The 24,713-nt window shown below is 43.4% G+C and overlaps 1 protein-coding gene across 1 annotated transcript in view; it reads left to right on the top strand.

Moving 5' to 3' along the window:
- The window catches only part of SUGCT (succinyl-CoA:glutarate-CoA transferase), a 1,605,135-nt gene that overhangs the window by 781,148 nt on the left and 799,274 nt on the right, over nt 1-24,713 (top strand). Inside the window, exon 12 of the mRNA XM_069730210.1 lies at nt 123-225. Coding sequence (XP_069586311.1) covers nt 123-225 — 103 coding nt within the window. The remainder of the gene's footprint in view (nt 1-122; nt 226-24,713) is intronic.

Genomic DNA, 24,713 nt, shown 5'->3' with positions numbered 1-24,713 from the left:
GAATATTTTCTGATTCAATATTGGCTGTCTGGGAATAAATCAGTGTGGTAGTACTTTACATCCTTTCCATTTTTTTTTTCAAAAGGAGGGAATTTAAACCACAATCTTTTGTTTGTTCCTAGGTTCTCAGAAAAAACAACCTCTGAATGGCTTGAACTCTTTGAAGGAAGTGGTATCCCATATGGGCCAATCAACAGTATAAAGCAAGTATTTTCTGAACCCCAGGTCAGAGATCACTTATTTTGCTTTTATACAAATTATCAATTTGTAAGGTAAATTAGAGAGTGGCTTAAGGAAAGGAACTTGCTAAGATTTGTTTCTTTGGGATCTGGAGAAGCACAAATTTGTGATCTTTGTGGCTTTCTGGTGTAGATGACAGGATGAACTATGCAGTTTTCCATCTAGACATTGTATTGCTAAGCCTTAACGGGAAATATTACCAAAACCTAAAGATAATATATGTGTTCTATTAAGGAATTTTATGTGTCGGTCCCCTAGCTATTTTTCCTTGCTAGTTTATCAGATCTACTAAAACAGATTTTTGCATAGCATCATTATAGGGGTTGCCAAGTACTCGTACAACCACTTCTTAAAACACATTGAATAATGTAAAATAGAGGCACCAAACACCTGCATCGGCGCCATTCTAGCAATTTAGGTGCTGGATCTCACACGGCATTGTTATGCCATGTGAGCCCTCCAGTCAATCAGCGGTTGCTATTGGGCTCCTGTGCTCACAATTTCCACAAATGTCCGAGGTTTGTCGAAAGGAAGTGTAAGGCTTCTTTCACACTTCAGTTGTTTGGCGTCAGTCTGCTCCGACATAGTGACAGATCGACGGATCTGTCACAATTGTTAAGAAAACGGTTCTAACAGATCTGTTTTTTTGACGGATCCGTTACTTGGGGGTTGTCTTGGAAAACTATCTACTTTTTGGAGCATGCGCAATTGAAAAAGCAGATTGGGGCGACTGATCCGCTGAAATGACGGTCGCGACGGATCCGTCACCCATAGGCGGCCATTCTATGGAATGACGGACACGACGGATCCGTCACGAACCGCCATTTCGGCGAAGACAAAAAACGTTACAATGTCCGTCTATGTCTAGCTGATGTCCGCCAAATCTCGACGGATCCGTCACATGGCTGATGGAACGGACGACCATCCGCCACAATCCGTCGCTAATGCAAGTCTATGGGAAAATAGCGGATCCGCCAAAAAAAAAGGCGGATCCGCTATTTAAAGAAAACGGCGGATTCAAACTGACGCCAAAAGACTGAAGTGTGAAAGAGGCCTTAGCACAGCAACCCAATGGCAGCACTGATTGTCTACAGGGCTCCCTTGTCTTAACAATGTCACGCGAGCCTCGAGAGAGCCAGCTTCAACATCCTTGGTACCATTTCAGTGCCGTAGGTGGTGTTTTATAATACATTGGGGGAATGTAGCATTTATGAACAACCCCTTTAATGATTGGGTAATGCTAAGAAACTTTGTCCCCTTAAGTTACCTCTTACAAATCTACCTTATTCATAAAACACCAACATTATATGAATGAGGTGAATACATGCTTTTAAGAGGTTTCATGGGCCAAGTGTGAAATTAAGAATGGAGCCTCGTAAGGGGAATCCTTACAGTGTGTAATTTATATGCTATTGGGATTCCGCTACATTAAGAGAAGCAGTAGAGAAAGTGGTTGGCAAGTATCGTATATGAGCGGTCACGTGACTACTGCTGGAACTTTGAGATGAAGCAGAGTCCTAACAGTGCGTATGTAACATACCGTCATAATTCCCAATTTTAGACTCCCTGCACAATTTTATACATAGGCTAATGTGTTTTTTTCGCGCAATCACTTTTATTTTCTATACCACACAGGCTACAGGGTTTCTAATTTCTAATCTCAAATCTCGCTTAGGAGGATATCAAGAATAATCTAATTATGAACCATTGTATATCCAACAAAAGATCTATACGCTTTTTGTCTAAAATGGTGCCCAGAATGAAAGATGGCATAGTCATCCTGTAACATACACAGCTATCCACTACCAATGAAAAAATACTCACATTATAAGAATGTATGTGACGTCCTGGAAAAGAGGATAACTGCTCATTACTTTTTACTGGGAAGCTATTTTACAAATAGTCTGTAAAATATAATGTACTCACTATCTGAAGATCGTGATTTTTGCTTGTCTGCTTTGTTTATATCCAAGCCCTGCATAAATTGCCCAGTGTGTCTGACAGTGCTGCATTCCACACTACAACTAATACACTCATCCCCTCATTTAATACAAATCCATACACCATCATTCATTACTGTGATGTACATTTATGTGTTTGGTCATTTGATGAAGACAGCCCAGGATAAATTTGGTCTATGGTTGAAGCAAGTGAAGCACATTGAGGAGGCGGACGTGGACATTATACAGTATATACAAGTTATATTACTTTATTATAAATAAAATACCTCTGACACATGCCAATTGAGATATAATTTATATGCAACTCATACACGCTTTATGTGCACAGATCTGCCAGAAGTAGAAACCTGCTGCTCATGATATCACCTGTGATCAAGTCTCCTGTTCCATATAATAGTTTTTGGCCACGTTCACTCATCTTTAATCTCAAGCAGAGCAGCAGTAGTGACTATTGAGTTCAATATCTTGCACTAAATCATCTTTGGCTGAACATTAGGGCCTCAGCAACCTAAACAAATATTGTCAAAGATCTACCAGTATTTCTTGCTGTGCTAGGTTTTATGTTCTACTTGTCTAAACTTTGAGCTTTCCTTTGATATCGAGTTCTTCTCTCTGGAATCTACTGCTCTGATTGCCGTTTACTTTGATTTTTGGCTAAGCTTAAAAATTGACCACATCTGCTTGTTTTGCACACATTGACACAACATGAAAGATCCATGATCCTTACATGTTATTTTGCGTAAAGTATACCTTCATTTACAGCTAAAGGTGACCACACACATATTTATGCAAATTTGTCCAAACTAGAGATGAGCAGTCCACGGTCAAGGCCAATGATCTCTGGCTGTGAACAGGAGCTTCATCAATTCCACCAACTTTTGGGTTCCCTGTAGTGGAATTTGATTTATTGTCCTGGTCTGATGTCATCATTAAAGCGTGCAGCGTACATGTGATAAATCGCCAGCCCAACTAATCATAAGCCCGGAGGGGTCCGCGGCTAGAGAGCACTGACTTGGACTGTGGACCAGGGTTGAGCGAAGTACAATGCTCTCATCCCAAGTACAAACCCTTCAATTTTGGTAGAAGCTTGTCTTATGTGTATGGGCATGTGACCACTAAATCCCTACAGCAGATGAAAGGGAAAGATAAGCCAGGGATGTTGGCAGCCAAACATGTCTTTGGGCCACAGTTGTCAAAAGATGCTAGATCACCCTACCAATCAGCACATTTTAAAAAAATTTCTTATGTAGGGTCATCCTAACCATTAATGTTTTAGTGCCCTTAAAGGACTAAGATCAACCTTTTTGCAGTATGCATTATACATCTATGCTTATTTTCCAAATTGTTCAGCTTCAGACACCCAATTTTAATGCTTTGTCTTCAGGATTTCCACACTAGAAGCCTAAGTCTGTGCAAGGAACTGAACATCAAAGGCATTTTAGTGGGTTCAGGTGCCCAGACGATAGCCACTTCATTCCAGGAGATAACTGCAGTTCTTTATAAATGGAATTATGCTTTAATTTATTAAACTCTCCTCTGTCTAACTGCATAAAGAAATAATATTTTGCATATTTAACACCTGAGGCATTAGAGAATCAGAAAACGTACTTAGATTGTTTGACTTGTGTTGATATAATTTAATGTAATGCTTTTGGCGATACCTTCAGTCCATACATACATATCAGAACTCTGAAGGGTGTATGGGAGGATGCATTGCCCCACGGACTTTATGTGCCACTATACCATGCCTGATTGGTTGCCTCTAGAGATGAGAGGATGGGTCCTCATAGGACCGAGTTAAAGTTGAATTTCCTGAAACAGTTGAGTCACAGTTTGAAAAAAAAAACTTCCTGGAAAACATTTCCCACACTCTGAAGCAGAAGTGAACAGCCTAACGTAATTTCGCATTGCCATGCGGACCTTTCCATAATGCCCTGTAGCTTTGACATCTAATGGATTATCATACCTTGTGCAGTAATGGCCAGTTCCTTGGCCACCAGAGATCAGCGGTTCCCAGTGGAACACAGTTTGTCCAGCAGAGTCATCTTCCATCTCCAGCATCACTGGTTGTCTCTCTCTTCTGTAGAGTGTAAGCTCTTATGGCCAGCTGGGTCATCTCTCTGTCTCTCCTGTAAATTATAAGCTCTTATGGTCAGCAAGGTCCTTTCTCTCTCCTGAAGAGTGTAAGCTCTTATGGTCAGCCAGGTCATCCCTCTGTCTCTTGCCTGTATAGTATAATCTCCGATGTAAGCTTAGCAAGATTCTCTCTCCTTAATCTCCTCCATGTGAATTGTCAGATTAATTATAAGCTTTCCAGTATTGAGATTGCTGCAATATATAAAATATATTTCTTTATATGCTATTAGTATTTTTATTGTTATATCACATTTTGTTTTACGCTCTACCTTTATTCTGTAATTTTCCATACAAAACAAGTTTTTATTGGCCCCAAAAGATCCCGGGTACCCTGGAGGAAAAGGTACGTTCTAACTTTAGCTAGCCACAGCCTGGTCCTTGTCATATAATCACATAAGTAAATGGAACAAACATCTTGCGGTAACCTCGGGTTCGACTCGTACTTTCAGCATTCTCAATGTGTGCTGTACACTTTTACCAGATGTGGCAGCACAACTTTTCAGAATATGTGAATGATACAGGAACCTAAGCATCATGAGATAGTCTGGAGGTTAATAAAACCTACTTAGTTCACAAGCTTCCACAAATAAACAGTTGTAACCAACAGATATTTTTTCCAGTCATCAAATATTTACGCTCTTTATTTTCTGTTTGTTTTCTGTGGCATATTTATCTTTGCCGAAAGAACTGTGAAAGGAAATGGAAGAGCCTTTTGGGACAGGAAGAATACTGTTTCTGTAGAAATGTTAAATTAATTTTTATGGTGATGTAGAGTCAACGACTGGTTGTTAAGGGATGGCTTCTTGCCATTGGGTGGAGTTTTGTTTTGATATCCTTTTAGAGTTTGCAGGTGTTTGGCACAGGCAGAAATCATGACCAGCTGGGATATTTCACTGATGATTATTCCGTCCCCATACCTCTCAGTGGCGATGCATCACTAAGAGTATCCTCCACCTGATAGGCTCCACTTGTGTGGCATGTCTTACAGTGCCCTGTTTGGCAGCCATGCTGGTTTTATCACTGCCAAAAGTGCTGGAGTGTTCTTCATATCCTGACAGGGATAAGAACCTGCCCCGAACACTGGCTGATCTCAGACAAACACTTTATTACTAACTACAGTTGCAAATTCGATACATATGCTCCAAATTGTCTTTTCAACTGTTGAGTCCTGAAGTTGACAATTGTAATAAATTCTAGAGCCTTGACCCGGAAACGTTTCTTAATCCCCTCTGTGCCTTTGGAAGCAGCAATACACTCTGCAGTACTATTTTGCTGACCTCTATGGCAAAAAAGGGGTTATCTGGCATTTACTTTAGATTCCAGGAATGTCAGTATCCAGAATAAAACACAGTTTATCTTATTGTATGTTTAAAACACATTCGCCAAACAGTTGGAATGATAAGTCAATTTCCTTGCATTTATTGGTTATAACCTTTACTACTAAACTCCTCGACATATCATTTACTTTTTATCCACTCATTTCAGCTCATCTAAAAGTAATTTGTTTAAATTCAATTCATTTTTAGGGTTGATTTTTGTTTTCCAGAAACCCTCAAACCACTGAGGTTGAACAGATTGAGGTCATCCTTTCAGATTTTAAGTCTTGTTCAGTTTAATACAGAAATACAGAAATTAGAATGATTAAAAGACAAAGACCCTTTTGCAAAAAAAAAAAAAAGATGTTTAATGTTTTCTAAAAATGTGCAATTTTCTGGGAAATATGGTAACGTAGAAATATTGCATACTTTTCTCATTTATATTATTGTACACCAGCATATTCACTTGCAGTTTCTTATTTCAAAGAGGACCGGTTATTACTCTTGGCAACTCTGCTTTAGGAAAAGAACAGCAATCTTCACGAAACAACAATTTTAGAGATTTTTTTCTTAGATCTGTGCGCTGTTCCATTCCTTCTAGAAATGTATGAATACGTTGACAACTGCCTTGGTACTGAAGCAAGTCATTGTCTTCATAATTTCTGAGCAGCTCCTGTAAAAATTAATTGGACTTCCAACATTGAGAAGCAGAGATTGTATGTGTGCTGCAGCTCTGACATTACTGTAAGCCAGGAATGCCAAACTCAAATACGCAGGGGGGGGGGGGGGGGGGAGGAGGCAAAATTAAAACCTAAGGCAAAGTCTCGTGCCAACCGTGATATTTATTAAAAAAGGCTACAATTGAGAAAGTTTTCCTTATCAAGTATATCTATGAACCTTTCCATATTAAAATAAACTTAAAGGGATTGTCCCATGAACAAAATACATTTTACGGTATTTAATAGATCTTACAAAATAATAAACACATAAATACACATAGGGCATATTGCCTGTTTGTTAGGCAATCCCCAAAAGTAGTCAGACTGTCTAGCAGCCGCAAATCATGCAGCTGTGGAGACTTAAACATAATATACGAGCACGCCCAAGATACTCGGAGAACACCCGAGCATGCTCGGAAAACTCGAGTAACGAGCACACTCGCTCATAACTAGTGCTGATGTCTGCATAGTAATGACTGAAGACTGGCTATTTACTAGTAGGTTGTTGCTCGTTTACCACCCTGTTTACATGAGCCAGCAAAAAATTGTGGTAACAGAACAACTGTTCACATTATCGTTCTCTCCCCAACTACATAGATTATAAGCTTGCGAGCAGGGCCATCATTACCTTTTGGTATCTCTTAAGTTATGTGTTATTCTGTAATGTCTTTATTGTCTGTACACGTACCCTCTAAAATGTAAAGTATTGAGGAATATGTTGGCGCTATAGAAATAAAAAAATATTATTTGTATTATTATACTGTACATATTATTGGCAGCACATTCTGTCAATATGCTGCCAATAATTACTTGTATGCCTCCATAAATGATCCAATTACCCAACCAATGAGTGTGTTGCGTGTTCATGGAGAGAACGCTGGCATCTATTTGTGAGCCTGTTCCTGTAATTGTCGGCTCATTTTTATGTGTGATTACATTTTTCTTGCTTATAACATTACTCAGACTCTGATTTTATGTCCCACTACTTCTCCTTCACATATCCTAATGGCATCAATCATCAGAATGATGTAGAATTTATCATGGAGGTTGTGAAAACATATAAAGGTGTTCCTAATGATCCGTGAGACCTTTTCAAACCAAGATTTATCCTGTGCCCTGCAATCCTTCACCAGTGCAAGGGTCAGAGGTCTCTCCACTGTCCTCATGTGCTTGTCAGGTTAAATTATGTAACCTCTCACCGGCTGAGTAACTCTAAAGTTTTTTTGATTGTCCTGAAGAGGTATTAAACCTCTCCTAACTTCCTCATCGAATGGCGCCACTGACATTACAACTTAGCATGTATGCTGAGATGTGCACAATATAGGGTCATAACATCATCGGCACTACTCACATCAGATGCACAAATGAGTGGCACCAATTTAAAATGGTTGTCCGCTGCTGAACAACCCCAGAGTACAGCATATAATAAACTCCATACTAAGCTTCTGGACTGGTGTTGTTCCTTCGTTTCCATCCCTGTGCCCCATGCCAGTATTCTAGCATGAACAATATCAGGCTGCTTTCACACATCCGGTTTTTGGTTTCAGGCTAAATCCGGCAAATTTGCAAAAAAATGGATCCGGTGTAAATTGTGAAAAACTGATGCACTGGATCCGTTTTTTAGCTGGATCCGGCTCTCTGTACTGCGCATGGGTGAGAGAGAGATCCCATGCCAGAAACAAAAACAAAGCTTCTGGGCATGCTCAATGTATAAAAAACGGATTCAGTCGCCGGATACGTTCATTCACACATCCGTTCCATGCATTTATTGCCGGATCCGTCCCTTCAGGCTTTTTTGCCGGACACAAAAAACGTTGCAGGAGACGTTTTTTGTGTCCGGCAAAAAAGCCTGAAGGGACGGATCCGGCACAAAACGGATGAAACGCATGTCCTTCAGGCACAATCCAGCGCTAATACAACTGTATGGGGAAAAAACGGATCCGGCGTAAGAAAAAAACTGATCCGGATTGTGCCTGAAACTGCCGGATTGTGCCTGAAAGAAAAAACCTGATGTGTGAAAGCAGCCTCAAATGACTACTGCAGCCAATCAGTGCACGCTAATTGGCTGCAGCCTCCAGTATTTTTACCAGAGTAGAAGAACAGTGTTTGTTCCTTTCTGATGAAATAGTGAAGGCTTCTGTTGATAAATGGTCACATGATATTGTTCATGTCAGGATAACTGCAGGGGCACAGGATCTGGAGGAGGAGTGGTGCCAATCCGAGGTGTCACACCCACAGGTGGTCATGTGGTTTATGGACCCACTGTGCCACAGAGCCGGGCCTGCCTAGGAAGGTGCATAGCTAAGTGGCTACCTGGTGTTCACTGGTGCTCCTTATGGTAGAGATAGGCTGGGATGCAGGTAGCCACCAGGTACCATTCCTAGGCAGCTGCTAACGCTAGGGGTCAGGTTCAATGACATAGACTCATGCTATGTTCAGACAGGGTGATTCGGAGACTGGTTTTAGCAGTCCAGATACACAGAATATTTGTAGGAACACATACAGACACATGGGTCTCCCATACTGGGACAGGGACTGGCCGCACACTGATCTGGGGAATGAGGTTCAATCATTGGCTGCACTGAGACTAGGGATTAAGGTTCAGGACTCTGGTCACACTGGTACCATGTATTCGGGTTCAGGACACTGGCCACACCCAGACCAGGGATTCAGGTTTAGGACCCTGGCCACGCCACGGCCAGGGGAACTCACAACTGCACTGATAGAACACCTAATGACAAAATGTGTTGCTTGGCGACTCTCTAAGGAGGAGTGAGTCTTTTATACAATTTGCTTCCCAGTTATTGGCTGAGAGTCATCTTGCAGGTGAACATTAACACTAAATGCCTCTCAGCTATAGGTTGAAGGTATTTCACTATAGGCGCCCGCTGCCCCTTTAAGAGCAGAGGAGTGCTCATGCCATTGGGAGGTGTGGCACGCACACACAGGCCAGGAAGCAGGGAACATGCTGGCAGTGTGTATGCCGACATCCCTGCATGGAGGAGGAAGGGGAACCATGCAGGGACTGGTCATATCATTTTACAGGGGTTACGCATAGAGCTAGGTAAAAAATATATTGAATGCTGCTGTTTAAAAGGGGTTCTCCAATAGTGGACACACCCTTTAAGTTGGTCATTAATATCAGATTGGAGGAGATGTGATAGCTGGCACCCCGCCATTAACCAATTATCTGCTTTTGCAGTGTCTGGATATAAAGAATGTGCAGAGTAGCAAGACTCTGTACATTGCTTGTCGCTCCTAAGTACCTTATTTGCTATTCAAGTGAATGGGAGATGAGGTGCTGACTTAGGAACGGCTACTAAACCATGCACGGCTGTGCTATTTCTGCTCTGTTTTACACCTGACCTCCCCCAAAGAAAATAAAAGCCCATCGGTTGAGTGTCGTACCCCCACATGTCTGATATTGATGAACTATGGATAGGTCATCAATATGATAGCCCTGGTAATCAAGGGGAAGTGAGTGGCCAGCTGCAGCTCTCTTGATTACGTATACATCTGTAGTCGGAGACAGTGATGCCAGCACTACTTGGACACAGAGCTCACATGTCATAACAACCACAAGTGGGACCCAGGAACATGAGTGCTGACAACGCTGGAATTGCGCTGGCACCGGAGGTGAGTATAAGTGTTTTTATTTTCACGGGGGAAAACATTCACATTGATATGGGGTTGTCTTTGTAGTGGACAACCCCTTTAATATTTGCATTTCTAAATGTAGTAAATAAGGGAATATGGAATATCAGGGAATATGTGTGAATGCACACATGAAGTGCACATGAATATGCATGTCTATATGTGGTGAGCATGCAAGTATATGTGTGTGTATTTGTCTTCACTTATAGCAGTTTTAATTAGGCATTATTGGTATTACTTGGGTGTTTTTTTTTACTACTGTCAGTTGGTATTTTTAGAGTACTAAGTAGATTTCTTATTTGGACACCTTAGAGCACATGCTCACGATCAGGAATTCCTGTGGGTTTGATGCTGTGTGTTTATTCACCTTCAAACTCGCAACGGCCAGATGTTACAGCATAGTAGATGGAATTTCTAGAACTTGGCATTTGGAGAGTTGTTCCGGCGATATCTGCGTGGAATTTGCATGTTTATTTTCATCCTCACCGATTTAGTTTAACCTACCTTACCCTCCTCTGTGTTCCACTTTGTTGTTTGGTGAGTGCATTTTGTATGATTGTAATTTTCATTTATCCCTGTTTGTCTTCCCTTGTTTGTATGGTTAGTTCAGTCCTATACCCTTCGGCCTCAAGCCATCCTTGGTGGGGGAGGAAACAGATAAGGGCAAGTCAGGAGCACAGCAAGGCATGTGACTCTGGCATCTTCACCTTCCGAGGTAATCCGGAATTCCAGGATGTCCACCTTCCGGGGACAGGGATAGACTAGTGCACCCCCTAGCGTGAGGGAAAGGTCAGGAACACCTTTCCCCTAGAAATCATGCTACAGTACTGTGACGCTTATAATTTAGTATTCAGGCCTATGGAGATATGAGAAGATATGAGGTATTACTTGAATACTGAATCTTGCTATTATTAGAGCAATATTTCATTGCTTAGCTGTTAATTATTTTATATTTAGCAAATGAATTGTAATTTATGGAAACAATTGAAAGACAAAGCACCATTGCATGAAGTGAAAACATTAGGATGAAAGAAAAGTTAGGTCCATCAAATTCAACCTTTCTCTACCAGTTATACTTTATCGCTAGATTATTTATAACCACAATGCCATTTGTTGTGAGAAAATAATACAGCCCCTTTTTAAAAGCTGTTATAGTGTCTGCCACTACTGCCTTGTGGTAGGACATTCCACAGACTGACTGCTCTTAGTGTAAAGAACCCTTTACTATTTAGCTGCTAGAATCCCCTTTCCTCCTAATGAGTGCCCCTTGTCCTTTGTAAGCTCATTGAAAAGAATAAACATGCACCAGTCCTTTGTAATGACCAAACATGTCATTATACATATAAATGAGATCACATCCAAGATATCTTTTTTTCTAAGCTAAACAAATCCAAGTTTTCTAATACTAATCTAATTGCCCGCCTTTGAACTGATTCTAGCTTTTCAGGTCTTGGAAAAAGTGATAATGAATCTCTATACAACTTTAGGCATTCATGCAAAAAAACTGTTTCTTTGTCAATAATCCCAAATATTAGTGTCACAACCTTAATTAACTACATATGGGCATTTTCACTTTCCATACCAAGAGCAGCACAATCCATAAATGCAGCTGTAACCATTCCCTTTGTCACTTTGTCAAAGAGGTGTGTCTCTCTACAGTCTCACATTGTATTGATTGTATAGTGTCAAAATTTGTAGAAACACACCTTCCGCTGTTAACCCCAATGTGTCAATTTGTTGATACATTTTTAGAAGAATTAATACAGAATCAGTGCAACATAGAGTAAAAAAAAATGACATTATTTGTTATTTCATGGACCATAGGATTTTTTAAAACCTAGATTAAAGTGTCATTTAGACCCTCCAGCTTATTATTATTATTATTGTTCTTTTATATTCATTTTTGTTATTTTATACTGAGCAGAATTTTGTTGACCAGCTGCTATTGCTAAAATATGTTACGGTAGGGCATATTTTGACATGTATTCTTACTTGCAGCAGCTAATACAGAGCAAATCATTTACTTTTCTTTATAAAGTTTATAAAGCATAATGATTATGCTATCCTGCTTTAAAGGGAACCTGTCATTAGGATTTTATATACAAATAAATGGCATGTATGTAAAGGCACTTTAATGCTGAGTAAACCCTTACCTATCCTATAGAAATCCATTTTGCTGTTGTAAGGAGATGGACCGCACCGCAAGTACCTTCATTCTCTGTCTCCTGGAGGAATCTGTCTCCTGGGGGAAGCATGAGAGAGGCGGACCTTCCCCTGCTGCCGGAGGGAAGGAAGAGGGGGACATGGCTTCCTGCTGAGAGGAAGGGGCGTGGAGAGCCAGAAAAGGGTGCGGAGCTAGAGAGGAGAAAACACACACAAGAGGAGAGTTGCTGCGGGCCAGAGCAGAGTAGCGTGCAGAGCAGTGAGTGGTGTGCTCGGTCTCCCTTTGCCTCAGAGACTACTGTTGCTGTAGCAGGCTGCATAGAAGCGGCCCGTCATCTGCAGAGACAGGCATATACAGTAGCACACCAGAGAGAGAGAGAGACCGCTGCAGAGCTGTGCAGAGTGTAGCAGAGCCGTGCAGAACAGAGGTGTGCGGAGCCGTGCATACAGAGTAGAGCCGAGCCAGGTGCCGCAGCAGACATAGACAGTAGTGCTTCGCTCGGGAGCACTGGTGCCAAAAAGACCAGCGTCACCTGCTACCAACACCTGGGACCAGGAAGAGCAGGACATGCGGTGTGTGCCTAGTGATAACCAGAGAGTTCCAGGTGCTGTACATGACGTGACCGTGAGTACCGCACACGCATTGCTCCCAAGAGAGATCACACAAGGGACTGTGACTTGCACCCTGACATGGGGAGAGAATAGTTGTCCTGACCATCTGTTACCTGACTAACCCCCATTTGAGATAGTTAATGAGTTACGTTGGGCTCGCACCGGACTGTGGCTCGTGCCTTTAATAGCCACATTAGTGTATGGACTAGGCCCAGTGGAAGGTACGGGAAACCGACCACTGCCGCCAGAAGACAGAAACCAGCAACTACAGTACCCTCCAGGAGGAGGCGCTGTGCCCGCCATTGTCGGCGCTATTTAGTGCGCAGAAGGAACTGCAGTGTGAGAACTTTCATAAACTCTTGTTTCCTAATTGTTGTGTTTTACTGTGCCTTTAATACTGTTAACTCTTTACCTCCCTGCGTGGAGTATCTCCCCTGTAAATAAACCTGTTAACCCTTGCTCTGCCTCCCGTTCATCACTGCATCCTGCTTTCCTGCTTGATGTCTTACATTTGGTGCAGTCGGCAGGATGCAGTCTACGGGCGCTGGGGTGGCAGACCAAGCGGTCAGGGCTACCCCAAGAGCCATCATACCGTTGGTGACAATATTGAATAACTTCCCTAAGTAAACAGGAAGCAGCATTCTGCTTTGGTGCTGGAGTGAGTTAGGAGGATATTGAGGATGTATCCCATGGATCCCATAATGGAGGCAGAGGTTGCCCTGATGGCTCTGGATGGCGAAGCGAGAACCTCCGTTATGTTACGGCCTTCCCATGAGCGAGACACCTTTGACAAAGTGCTGTAAATACTTGAAGAGACCCCATGGACGTAGGAGAGATACGCATGCGCTTATTTAGGTGTATTCAGAGAGGGGGAGACTGTGATGCAGTACATGAATGTGACAGATTGAAGTGGTGGGATAGGTTTGTGATGAAGACTGGTAAGGTTTGGAATGAGGAGGGATGGGATTGTGTCAAGCTCACAGGTGGTGAGACATGATTTGGAGAGTAAAGAGGAAAGGTTATCTTTCGTGATGGTGGAGAAGTTGTTTTTGGAGGAGGAGAGTTGAGTAGTTATGAGGAAGGGCTGTGGGGACTTTAGACAAAAGCTTTGCTTTATGTTGTCAATCTTCCTCTTGCCAGCCTCTGTGTCTCTGTGATGTTCCTGTCAGTTCCTGTTTCTCTGCGGTACTCCTGCCAGTCTCTGTGTCCTTGCATTCCTGTGTTTCCTGCTGGGTCCTTGCCATTTCGCTAGCCCCTGTCGCTCTCGTCAGCCTGGTGTTCGTTCCTTTTTACGTCTTGGTCCCCCAGCTCCCGTGGCGATAGTCCCTCATGGTCCTGCTCCTAACTCTCCCTGTATAGGAGGGTGGTCCATCTGGTTAGCTCGTCCGTGAGGGGTTCGTTGCCGCAGTCCAGAGGGTCCACTTTTGTTTTCCACCCTAAAAGCATCACAGTACCATAAGGCCATGGACCCCACTGGTGTCTCTGCTACTCAGAAAGAGTTGCTTTTTTTGCGGGAGAACTAAACCAGGATCATGTCTTTTCTAAAGAATATGGAGTCTCGCCTAGCAGCCCTACAGTCCTCTGATCCTGGCAACACCTCACAGTTGGCTACTGTTCAGCAGGAGCTTAGCCGACAACGGGACACTCAGTCTGACATTTTGAATTTTATGGCCTCTGTGGATGCTTGGCTTCTGTCCCTCCAGGGTGTTGCCTCTGTTCCTACCCAGGCATCTGCTCTGCAGCCCTCGCCCCGTCTTGCCAGGCCTCCTCGGTAGGGTGTGGATCCAAAGTTATGCCAGGCTTCCTTAATCAGTGCCAATTACTTTTCGAATTGTCGCCGCTACTTTACCCCAGCGATCGAGCTAAGGTAGATTTTGTGGTGTCCTATTTGGAGGGTGAGGCTTTGGCGTAGGTTAATCCCCTCTGGGAGCGAGACGATCCTTTGGTCACCCAACTCAACCCTTTCTTAGATACCTTTCGCAAGGTATTTGATGAGCCTGGTCGTTTGGTCTCTACCACTGAGGCCCTCTTCAACCTTCACCAGGGTACTCTTTCCGTAGCCCAGTACGCCATTCGTTTCTGGACGTTGTCCTCAGATTCAGGTTGGAACATTGAGGCTTTGGTTGGCGTGTTTTTGCGTGGTTTGTTTTCTCGGATTAAGGACGAGCTGGCAGGACGGGATACTCCTATCGCCTTGGATGATGTTATCTCCTTGGCGATACGCATAGATTTGCGCTTCCAGGAGCGCTCTCGTGAAGTTGTCAGAGAGAAGAGACCTCTTTGTCTGTCTACTAGTACACGAGATGCATCATTGTCTCAAGCCGCGTCAGTTGCCTCCACATCTTCTCCTGAACCTATGCAGGTTGATCGTCTAAAGTCTGCCGAGCAACGCCGCAAGGAGAGACCCGCACAGGGTCTTTGCTTTTATTGCGGCAGTGCCTCTCATCTTCCGCAGTCCTGTCCTCTGAAGCCGGGAAACGCCTCCACCTAGGTCAGGTAAGAGAGGCCTCCCTAGGTAGCTGTGATTCCTCTCCACCAGTTCTCTATCCACCTCTCTATCAGTTATTTTGCATTTGGGTTCTTGTCGCTTTTCTTTGGAAGCCTATATTGATTCGGGAGCGGCTGGAAATTTTATTCAATTAGAGGTTGATAACAAACTTGGGATTCCTGTTAGACCCTTGGAAACTCCTACACAAATAGCTTCTGTCGATGGTCGGCCTTTTTCCGGGAGACCGTCAACCTGGTCACGGAGGAGGTTGAATTTCAGATTGGATCTCTACACCGTGAGAAATTGGCTTTTTATGTCTTGCCTGCTCTGTCTCATCCGCTCCTTTTGGGGCTCCCCTGACTCACAGAAATCACGAGCCCACTCCGGACTGGCGTGCGGGAGACATTTTACGTTGGGGACAGTCGTGTCTGAATAGGTGCCTGCTCTCCATCAAGCCTGCAAATTCCTCTTGGCCTGCTCCAGTATCTGAGAACATTTCGTCGGCTTATCGCTCCTTTTCGAACGTTTTCAACAAGAAGGAAGTGGAGATTCTACCACCACATCATCCGTATGACTTTCCCATAGATCTAGTCCCTGGTTCTACTCCTCCTAGAGGTTGTATTTACCCTCAGTCTCCTACCGAGACTCAAGCCATGTCCGAATATGTCCAAGAGAATCTAGCCAGAGGCTTCATCCGAAAGTCTACCTCTCCGGCTGGAGCTGTTTTTTTCTTCGTTAAAAACAAGTATAGTTCTCTTCATCCATGCATTGACTACCGGGGCCTCAATGGTACAATTAAAAACAAGTATCCGCTCCCTCTCATTCCAGAACTTTTTGATCGTCTGCAAGGAGCACAAATTTTCACCAACTTGGATCTCAGAGGAGCCTATAACATGATCCGTATCCGTTTGGGAGACGAGTGGAAGACTGCGTTTAACACCAGAGATGGCCATTACGAATATTTGGTTATGCCCTTCGGGTTATGTAATGGACCCGCAGTCTTCCAGGAACTGGTGATTGATGTCTTTCGGGAACTGCTTTACTCCTGTGTAGTAGTGTACTTGGACGATATTCTTGTGTTTTCACCAGATCTGTCGTCCCATAGAAGAGATGTTCGGCAACTACTTATCCGTCTGAGAGAGAATCGACTATATGCAAAACTTGAAAAGAGCGTCTTTGAACAGTCATCTCTACCTTTCTTGGGTTTCATCATTTCTGATGCTGGTCTGCATATGGATCTGGGAAAAGTTTCTGCTGTGCTCAACTGGCCGCGTCCACTTGGAGTTAAAGCTATTCAACGATTCCTGGGATTCACAAATTATTATCGGCAGTTTATTCCTCATTTTTCCTCTTTATCAGCTCCCATCTCCTCTATGATTCGTAAGGGTGCTAACCCTCACCAATGGTCTATTGAGGCTGAAGAGGCTTTCAGATCCCTCAAGCAAGCTTTTGCCTCCGCTCCAATACTTCAACGTCCTGTAGCCAACAAACCCTTCATCTTGAAGTTGATGATTCTGCTATCGGAGCCGGAGCTGTGCTCTCTCAAAGATCCTCTTCTGGTCATCTTGTGCCCTGTGGCTTTTTCTCCAAGATCTTCTCTTCTTCATAAAATAATTATTCCATCGGAGACAAGGAACTTTTGGCCATCAGATTGGCACTGGAAGAGTGGCGGTATCTCTTAGAGGGAGCCTTACATCCTTTTGTTATTTACACAGATCACAAGAATTTGGCATACATTCATTCTGTGCATAGATTAAATCCCCGGCAGGCCAGGTGGGTCTTGTTCTTTGCCCGGTTCGACTTTGAGCTTCGCTTCCAGCCAGGTCATAAAAACTCCAAAGCCGACGCTCTGTCTAGGTCGTTCCAGTTGGTGGATATTGAGGAGGAGCCTACGCACATCATTGATCCAGCCAGAGTAATCTCGGTAGCTCCAGTCTCTCTCCTATTTGCCTCCGAGTAAGACTTTTGTTTCTGAGGGGAAAAGGAGACGCGTCCTACTTTGGGGTCATGCCTCCAAACTGGCTGGACATGTCGATTTCAAAAAGACTTTTCGTTTGATTTCTCGCTACTACTGGTGGTCAACTTTATCTAAGGATGGTCGAAGTTTTGTCGCCTCTTGTCTTTCCTGTGCCAAGAATAAGATTCCTAGGCATTTACCTTCTCGTCTTCTACATCCTTTACCGGTGCCTTCTTCTCTGTGGCAACATTTATCAATGTATTTCATTACTGACCTGCCTCGTTCTTCTGGTCGCACCATTTTTTTTGTGGTCATGGATCGCTTTTCTAAAATGGCTCATTTCATCGCTCTTCCTGGTCTACCTTCAGCTCCTGAATTGGTGAAGATTTTTGTCCATCATATTTTTCATGCTCATGGTCTACCCCAACATATTTTTTCTGATCGAGGAGTCCAGTTCACCACCCGATTCTGGAGATCGCTCTGTAAGTCTATGAACATCTCGCTTGACTATTCTTCAGCTTACCATCCACAGTCCAACGGCCAAGTGGAGTGCACTAACCAGACTTTGGTGACCTATGTCCGTCATTTTTCCAATGCCCATCAGAATGATTGGTCTGATTTACTACCGTGGGCCGAATTTTCCTACAATAATCATCCCAGTGAAGCTTCCAACAAGTCTCCATTTTTTATCGTCTATGGTCAACATCCTGGTCTTCCTCTACCGGTTCCTCCTGTCTCTACTGCACCAGTGGCTGATCTTCTGTCTAGAGAGTTCTCCAGGGTTTGGCAGGAGACCAAGTCCGCCCTCGAACTCGCTCAACTTAGGATGAAGAGACATGCGGATAAAAGGCATCTTGATTCTCCCATATTCCATCCTGGGGATAAGGTCTGGGTTTCGGCAAAATTTATTCGCCTTAAAATTCCTTCACATAAGCTGGGTCCCCGCTATATTTGTCCTTTTGAGGTTTTGACTCGCATTAATGATGTTTCTTACAATCTTAAGTTACCTGTCTCTCTTCGTATTCCCAATTCTTTTCATGTGTCTCTTCTTAAGCCAGTAGTTTTTAATCAGTTTCATGCTTCAACTCTTTGCTCTCCTTCGCCTATTTCCGCGGATGATGTCTTTGAGGTTAAGGGCATCCTAGCTATTAAAAAACTTAGGGGAAGAACTTTGTTTTTGGTTGACTGGAAGGGTTTTGGTCCTGAGGAGAGGTCCTGGGAGCCTTTGGAGAACATTCAGGCTCCTCGAATTTTGGCCAGGTTTAATTCTAGCCTTAAAAAAAGGGGCGTAAAGATAGGGGTACGGTCACGTCGCTGCCGCTTGCCGAGCCTTCTCATGCTTGCGTGTCTTCGACATCCCAGCGTGGCTCCTCTGCTGCGGCGTCTATCCTCCGGCGCTCACTCCTGGCCTCTGCTGCTCGTCGGGTGCACGCGTACGCCAGGTTCAGTTTTGCATGCGCGCACTTCTGATCCCTCTCCTGCACTTCCTGCCCTGTCCTCTCTATCATACTAGAGGACTCTCACCTGGAGGTAATGTGCAGCGCTGCTACAAATTCCAGCCTCTTCCTCACCCCGGTGCCTTATGGTCATTTGTGCATTCAAGTGCTCTTGGCTGCTCGTGGTCTCTGTGCATTCCCGTGCTCACTGACTTTGGGTTTCTTTCTCCATCTCTGCAGTACCCTGCCGGTTCCTGCCTGTCTCTGTGTCCCTGCGCTGTTCCTGCCAGCCTCTGTGTCTCTGTGGTGTTCCTGTCAGTTCCTGTGTCTCTGCGGTACTCCTGCCAGTCTCTGTGTCCTTGCATTCCTGTGTTTCCTGCTGGGTCCTTGGCATTTTCCTAGCCCCTGTCGCTCTCGTCAGCCTAGTGTTCCTTCCTGGTCCCCCAGATCCCGTGGTGATAGTCCCTCACGGGCCTGTCCCTAACTCTCCCTGTATAGGGGGTAGTCCATCTGGTTAGCTCGTCCATGAGGGGTTCTTCGCTGCGGTCCAGAGAGTCCACTTTTGTTTTCCACCCTAAAGAGTCACAGAGGTGAGTTATCTGGTTAAGAGATTGAAGAGCACCGGACAAAGACCAGATCAGGGATGTTACCGTTTTTGTGTGTCTCAGAGGTTGAAAGTTGTGAGAGGCCAAGATAACTGGTTAGAGATAGAATATGGGATGCAGTTGAGGAGGTGGGGCTGTTTATGGGGATGTTGCAGTCTTGCAGGATAAGGGTTGGCAATTCAGAGGATATGAAGTGTGGCAGCCAGGCAAAAAAGTGATCAAAGAAGTGGGTGGGTGAGCCTGGGGGATGGTATTTGACCACTTCTCTGAGGGAGAGGGGATGGAAGAGCCTGATGGTGTGGACCTCAAAAGAAGAATGGTGTCCAATCGGCCTGTATTTATTTATTTTAAAAAAAATAAAATTGGTGGTGGCAGCAAGTAGTGTGGCTGTACAGCGATATATACATATATTCCATGCATTGTAATCCAGAGGTGTATATGCTGTTTGCTCACTGGTCATTTTCTGATACCTAATTATTGGCAACAGCCTGTGGCCTCCTCGGTTGCTCATCACCCAATCATGTAATTGTCTGGAACATAGGGGCCAGATGAGATTCCCATCCGGTGACCTCTGTGATAATAGGAAGAATTCCTTGACAAATTTGTTTGCCAATCCAATCTGTTGGCCACAGAAAGTCAGCTTTTCCACATGGTGGATATGGTATCCAAAAATTGATGTCCGTCACAGTCCCCCTGTACCAGTTGCCCAGTCACCACTATTTCTATGAGATGTGCCTGCTCTACACCAGCATGTCACAGGTAACATCACTCATTCCCTGAAAAAATCTATGTCTGCCTGGATCCATTTCACCACTGACACCTGAAGAACTAAACTACTAAACACCTGGGTTGGATAACTAAACAACTACACGCCTGAAGAAGGAGAACTAAACTACTAAACACCAGGGTATAGAGAACTAAACCATTCTACACCAGGGAATGGAGAACTAAACCACTACACATCAAGAGATGGTGAAATAAAACACTAGACACCAAGGTATCTCTAGACAGCAATTCTTGGAATTCCCCAGGCTTGCAAGACAAACCTCTGTATCTAATACTTCTTCCATTGCTTCTGGCCCCTCCACCTCCTCTAGGGCATCCACCTACGCCCTCAACCTCTCCCTTAATGAGACACATGTTCCAGCAGTGCAGAGAGAATCGCCACCTCTATACTGCGCAGGCAGGGCTCACCGCAATCAGGCAATTTTAGTGTTATCCAGTATTATAATTTTTATTTTGCTGTTAGTAAACCTAAGGGTAATCATCAACTTGTAATTCAAGGAAAGTCAGTGAAAAGTCTGTGGATGCTTCATATATGGAAAAATTGAATTCTTGTTTTTTTTGTATGTATTAATAGGGTGTAGGCTTGTGGAGTAGCACCTATGTTGAGGGCAATTTGTGTAAGAGGAATCAGAGAAATATCCTACTGAATATGAATTGACAGGAAGTCAGATAAAAGTTGATAAGAGAGAATATTAGTAACTGGGATAGGAATGTTATGTTCAATGCGTAGCTTGTGTATTTTTTCTTTAATTACCTGTAAATATATATCCATGTCGCAGAACTGTGGAGAGGCAAGAGGAGAAGGTAGAACAGGATGAAGATCAGATGGTATTATGGTAATTACTGATGCGAGTGTAATTTTAGGATCCAAAGCGGTATTAGTATTGACAAGAAGAGAAATAGAGTGTTCTGTAGTGAGAGGAGGAGTAATAGAAAGTTTTTTGGTGGTCAACTCCAGTTTTGTTTGAATGTCACCTCACATAGAGGTGGAGCCGCATATTCATGACTGAAAATGAGCGGTAACTGTGACCGCTCAATACAGGAAGAAGATGCAGCGCCGGGAGAAGCCGGGACTGCAGGGACCGTGCCAGGAGCAGGTAAGTATACGGGGAGGGGAGTGCTGCGCGATATTTACCTGCTCCTTGTTCTGGTGCGGCTCTGTCTCCAGCGTCCTCTGGCTGTGACGCTCAGGTTAGAGGGCGCGGTGACGTAGTCAGTGTGCGCCCTCTGCTGAGCGTCAGTGCTGGAGACGGAGCCGCACGAGGAGCAGGTAAATATTGAAAGTGCCGGCGTCTTGAGCAAGAGAGGTGAGTATGTGATTTTTTTTTTATTGCAGCAGCAGCATTATATATTGGACAGCTTTATATGGAGCACCTATGGGGCAATAATCAATGGTGCAGAGCATTATATATGGCACAGCTTTATGTGGAGCATCTATGGGGTCATATGTTATGATCTGGTGGCCTTGGAGCAGCATGAGACGTACTCTGGAGAAGGTGGTCCCTTTAATAAAGAATTAAAATAAAAAATATTGATATAATTACCTCTCCGGAGGCCCCTGGACATCACCGCTGGTAACCGGCAGCCTTCTTTGCTTAAAATGAGCGCGTTTAGGACCTGAGAATGACGTCGCGACTTTTGATTGGTCGCGTGCCGCTCATGTGACCGCCACGCGACCAATCAGAAGCCGCGACGTCATTCTCAGGTCCTAAATTCCTAGAATGAGGAGTTTAGGACCTGAGAATGACGTTGCGGCTTCTGATTGGTCGCGTGGCGGTCACATGAGCGGCACGCGACCAATCAGAAGCCGTGACATCATGGAAGTCCCTAAACGCGCTCATTTTAAACAAAGAAGGCTGCCGGTTACCAGCGGTGATGTCCAGGGGCCTCCGGAGAGGTGAGTATATCAATATTTTTTATTTTAATTCTATATTTTACACATTAATATGGATCCGATACCGATTCCCGATACCACAAAAGTATCGGAACTCGGTATCGGAATTCCGATACCGCAAGTATCGGCCGATACCCAATACTTGCGGTATCGGAATGCTCAACACTAGTCAACACCTTTTTTTTTACTTTCTCCCCTCCCATTTAGTTGTGTTTCTCATGCTTTCTGGAACCATTATTTCTTATTTAAAGTCTCCAGTTGTTGTACCCTGCATACTTAGTTTGTCCAGTGCAGAAAACGTAAAAAAGATGTGCGGTTTAAAGTGGGGCCCGGGACCATGCTTCAGGGAATAAAGGCAGCCAGCTGGGCGGGTTTCCCAAGTGATTCAACAATCTGCAATTGTGACCTAATGGGTAGTACTGTAGACCTTTCTTAGGGCCCATTTGACATTTGGTGTGGCCTAAAGAGTGACGTTGGTGACAGGCCTGATGGTGACAGTGACGCCCTTTAGGTTAGAGTATTAGGACTAAGACATCACTGACTATAACAGATATTTAATTGTATATATAGAATGATAGTATGTAAGTAGCATTGTGTGAAAATCTTGTTTATCCGAATTGCTGTATTCTCCTTTTAACATAACTTGCTTCATTCATCAAGTTTTGCAGTAGAAACTGAGCGGAAGCTGAGCTGAAAGTCTCCAAATACTCCTCAAAAACCTAGAGATTCTGTTCAGTTTCTGCTCCTGATGCTGCAAAAAGACTCTGTGTGCACATAGCCTAACGATGATCCTTTTGGCACCCCACTGGTGAATATATCTCTTTAGAGTATATGGTGGGTACAGAAAATATTCAGGCCCCTTTATATTTTTTACTCTTTGTTTCATTGCAGCCATTTGGTAAATTCAAAAAAGTTCATTTGTTTCTCATTAATGTACACTCTGCACCCCATCTTGACTATAAACAACAACCCAGAAATGTAGCTGAAATATCACATGGTCATAAGTATTCAGACCCTTTGCTCAGACACTAATATTTAAGTCACATGCTGACCATTTCCTTGTGATCCTCCTTGAGATTGTTATACTCCTTCATTGGAGTCCAGCTGTGTTTAATTAAACTGATAGGACTTAATTTGGAAAGACACACACCTGTCTATATTAGACCTCACAGCTCACAGTGCAGGTCAGACCAAATGAGAATCATGAGGTCAAAGGAACTGGCCAAGGAGCTCAGAGACAGAATTGTGGCAAGGTACAGATCTGGCCAAGGTTGCAAAATAATATCTGCAGTACTCAACGTTCCTAAGAGCACAGTGGCCTCCATAACCCTTAAATTGAAGAAGTTTGGGACCACCAGAAGTCTTCCTAGACCTGGCCGTTCAGCCAAACTGAGCAATCGTGGGCAAAAAGCCTTGGTGAGAGAGATAAAAAAGAACCCCAAGATCACTGTGGCTGAGCTACAGAGATGCAGTAGGGAGATGGGAGAAAAGTTCCACAAAGACCACTATCACTGCAGCCCTCAACCAGTTGGGCCTTTATGGCAGAGTGGCCCGACGGCAGCATCTCCTCAGTTCCAGACATGAAAGCCCATATAGAGATTGCTAAAAAACACATGAAGGACTCCCAGACTATGAGAAATAAGATTCTCTGGTCTGATGAGACGAAGATAGACCTTTTTGGTGATAATTCTAAGCGGTATGTGTGGAGAAAACCAGGCACTGCCCATCACCTGCCCAATACAATCCCAACAGTGAAGCATGGTGGTGGTAACATCATGCTGTGGGGGTGTTTTTCAACTGCAGGGACAGGATCACTGGTTGCAATTGACTCATGGCTGTACTAGCTCAAAAAGGTGCTACTCCCCCCCCCCTACCCCACTCCTCCAGGTTAAAATACAAAATTCCAATAAAGTTCTTTGGAAAAAAAAAAAAAAAAGGTGCTACTACTCAATACCAAGCAAAGGGTCTGAATACTTTTGACCATGTGATATTTCAGTTTTTCTTTTTTAATAAATTTGCAAACATTTCTACATTTCTGTGTTTTTTTTTCAGGCATGATGGGGTGCAGAGTGTACAATAATGAGAAAAAAATGAACTTTTTTAAATTTACCAAATGGCTGCAATGAAACAAAGAGTGAAAAATTTAAAGGGGTCTAAATACTTTTCATACCCATTGTATACCTTTTTTAATTCTTGGAGCCTGATTTATCATTTGCAATTTTCTTAAGTCACTTTTATTTTTTGTCTTATGGAATTCACTGACTTTTTTTTGCACCAATGCGACATGGTGCACAGGGTTCATGAATTTGGCACAACACCAATACAAAATATAAAATAATGTTCTTTGTTTTTGTCTTTAACCAGTTTTTGTGACTTTGTAGCATCAAAAGTCACAAATATTTTAAAAAGTTTCAAAAAATCATGCAGTAAAAATTCTCAAATGAAAAAAACCTGCCAGAAACCTTACTATGTAGGGGCGAGGGGACTGATGTTGTATTTAATTAATCTGTCTAAAACATCTTCCAAATTATTGAGGAAACTTAAAATAAGACCTAAAGAGAAAGAGAACTTGAGAGGGAACCTGTCAGGTCAACCCCTTCATGACCTTGGGATTTTCCGTTTTTCCGTGTTCGTTTTTTGCTCCCCTTCTTCCCAGAGCCATAACTTTTTAAATTTTCTGTCAATATGGCCATGTGAAGTCTTATTTTTTGCAAAACAAGTTGTACTTTTGAATGAAATCATTGGT

The sequence above is a fragment of the Ranitomeya imitator genome, chromosome 6 (genome assembly GCF_032444005.1).
Source record: "Ranitomeya imitator isolate aRanImi1 chromosome 6, aRanImi1.pri, whole genome shotgun sequence".
NCBI lineage: Eukaryota > Metazoa > Chordata > Amphibia > Anura > Dendrobatidae > Ranitomeya > Ranitomeya imitator.
The sequence above is the reverse complement of the archived record's forward strand: the minus strand, read 5'-3'. Positions and strand labels throughout refer to the sequence as shown.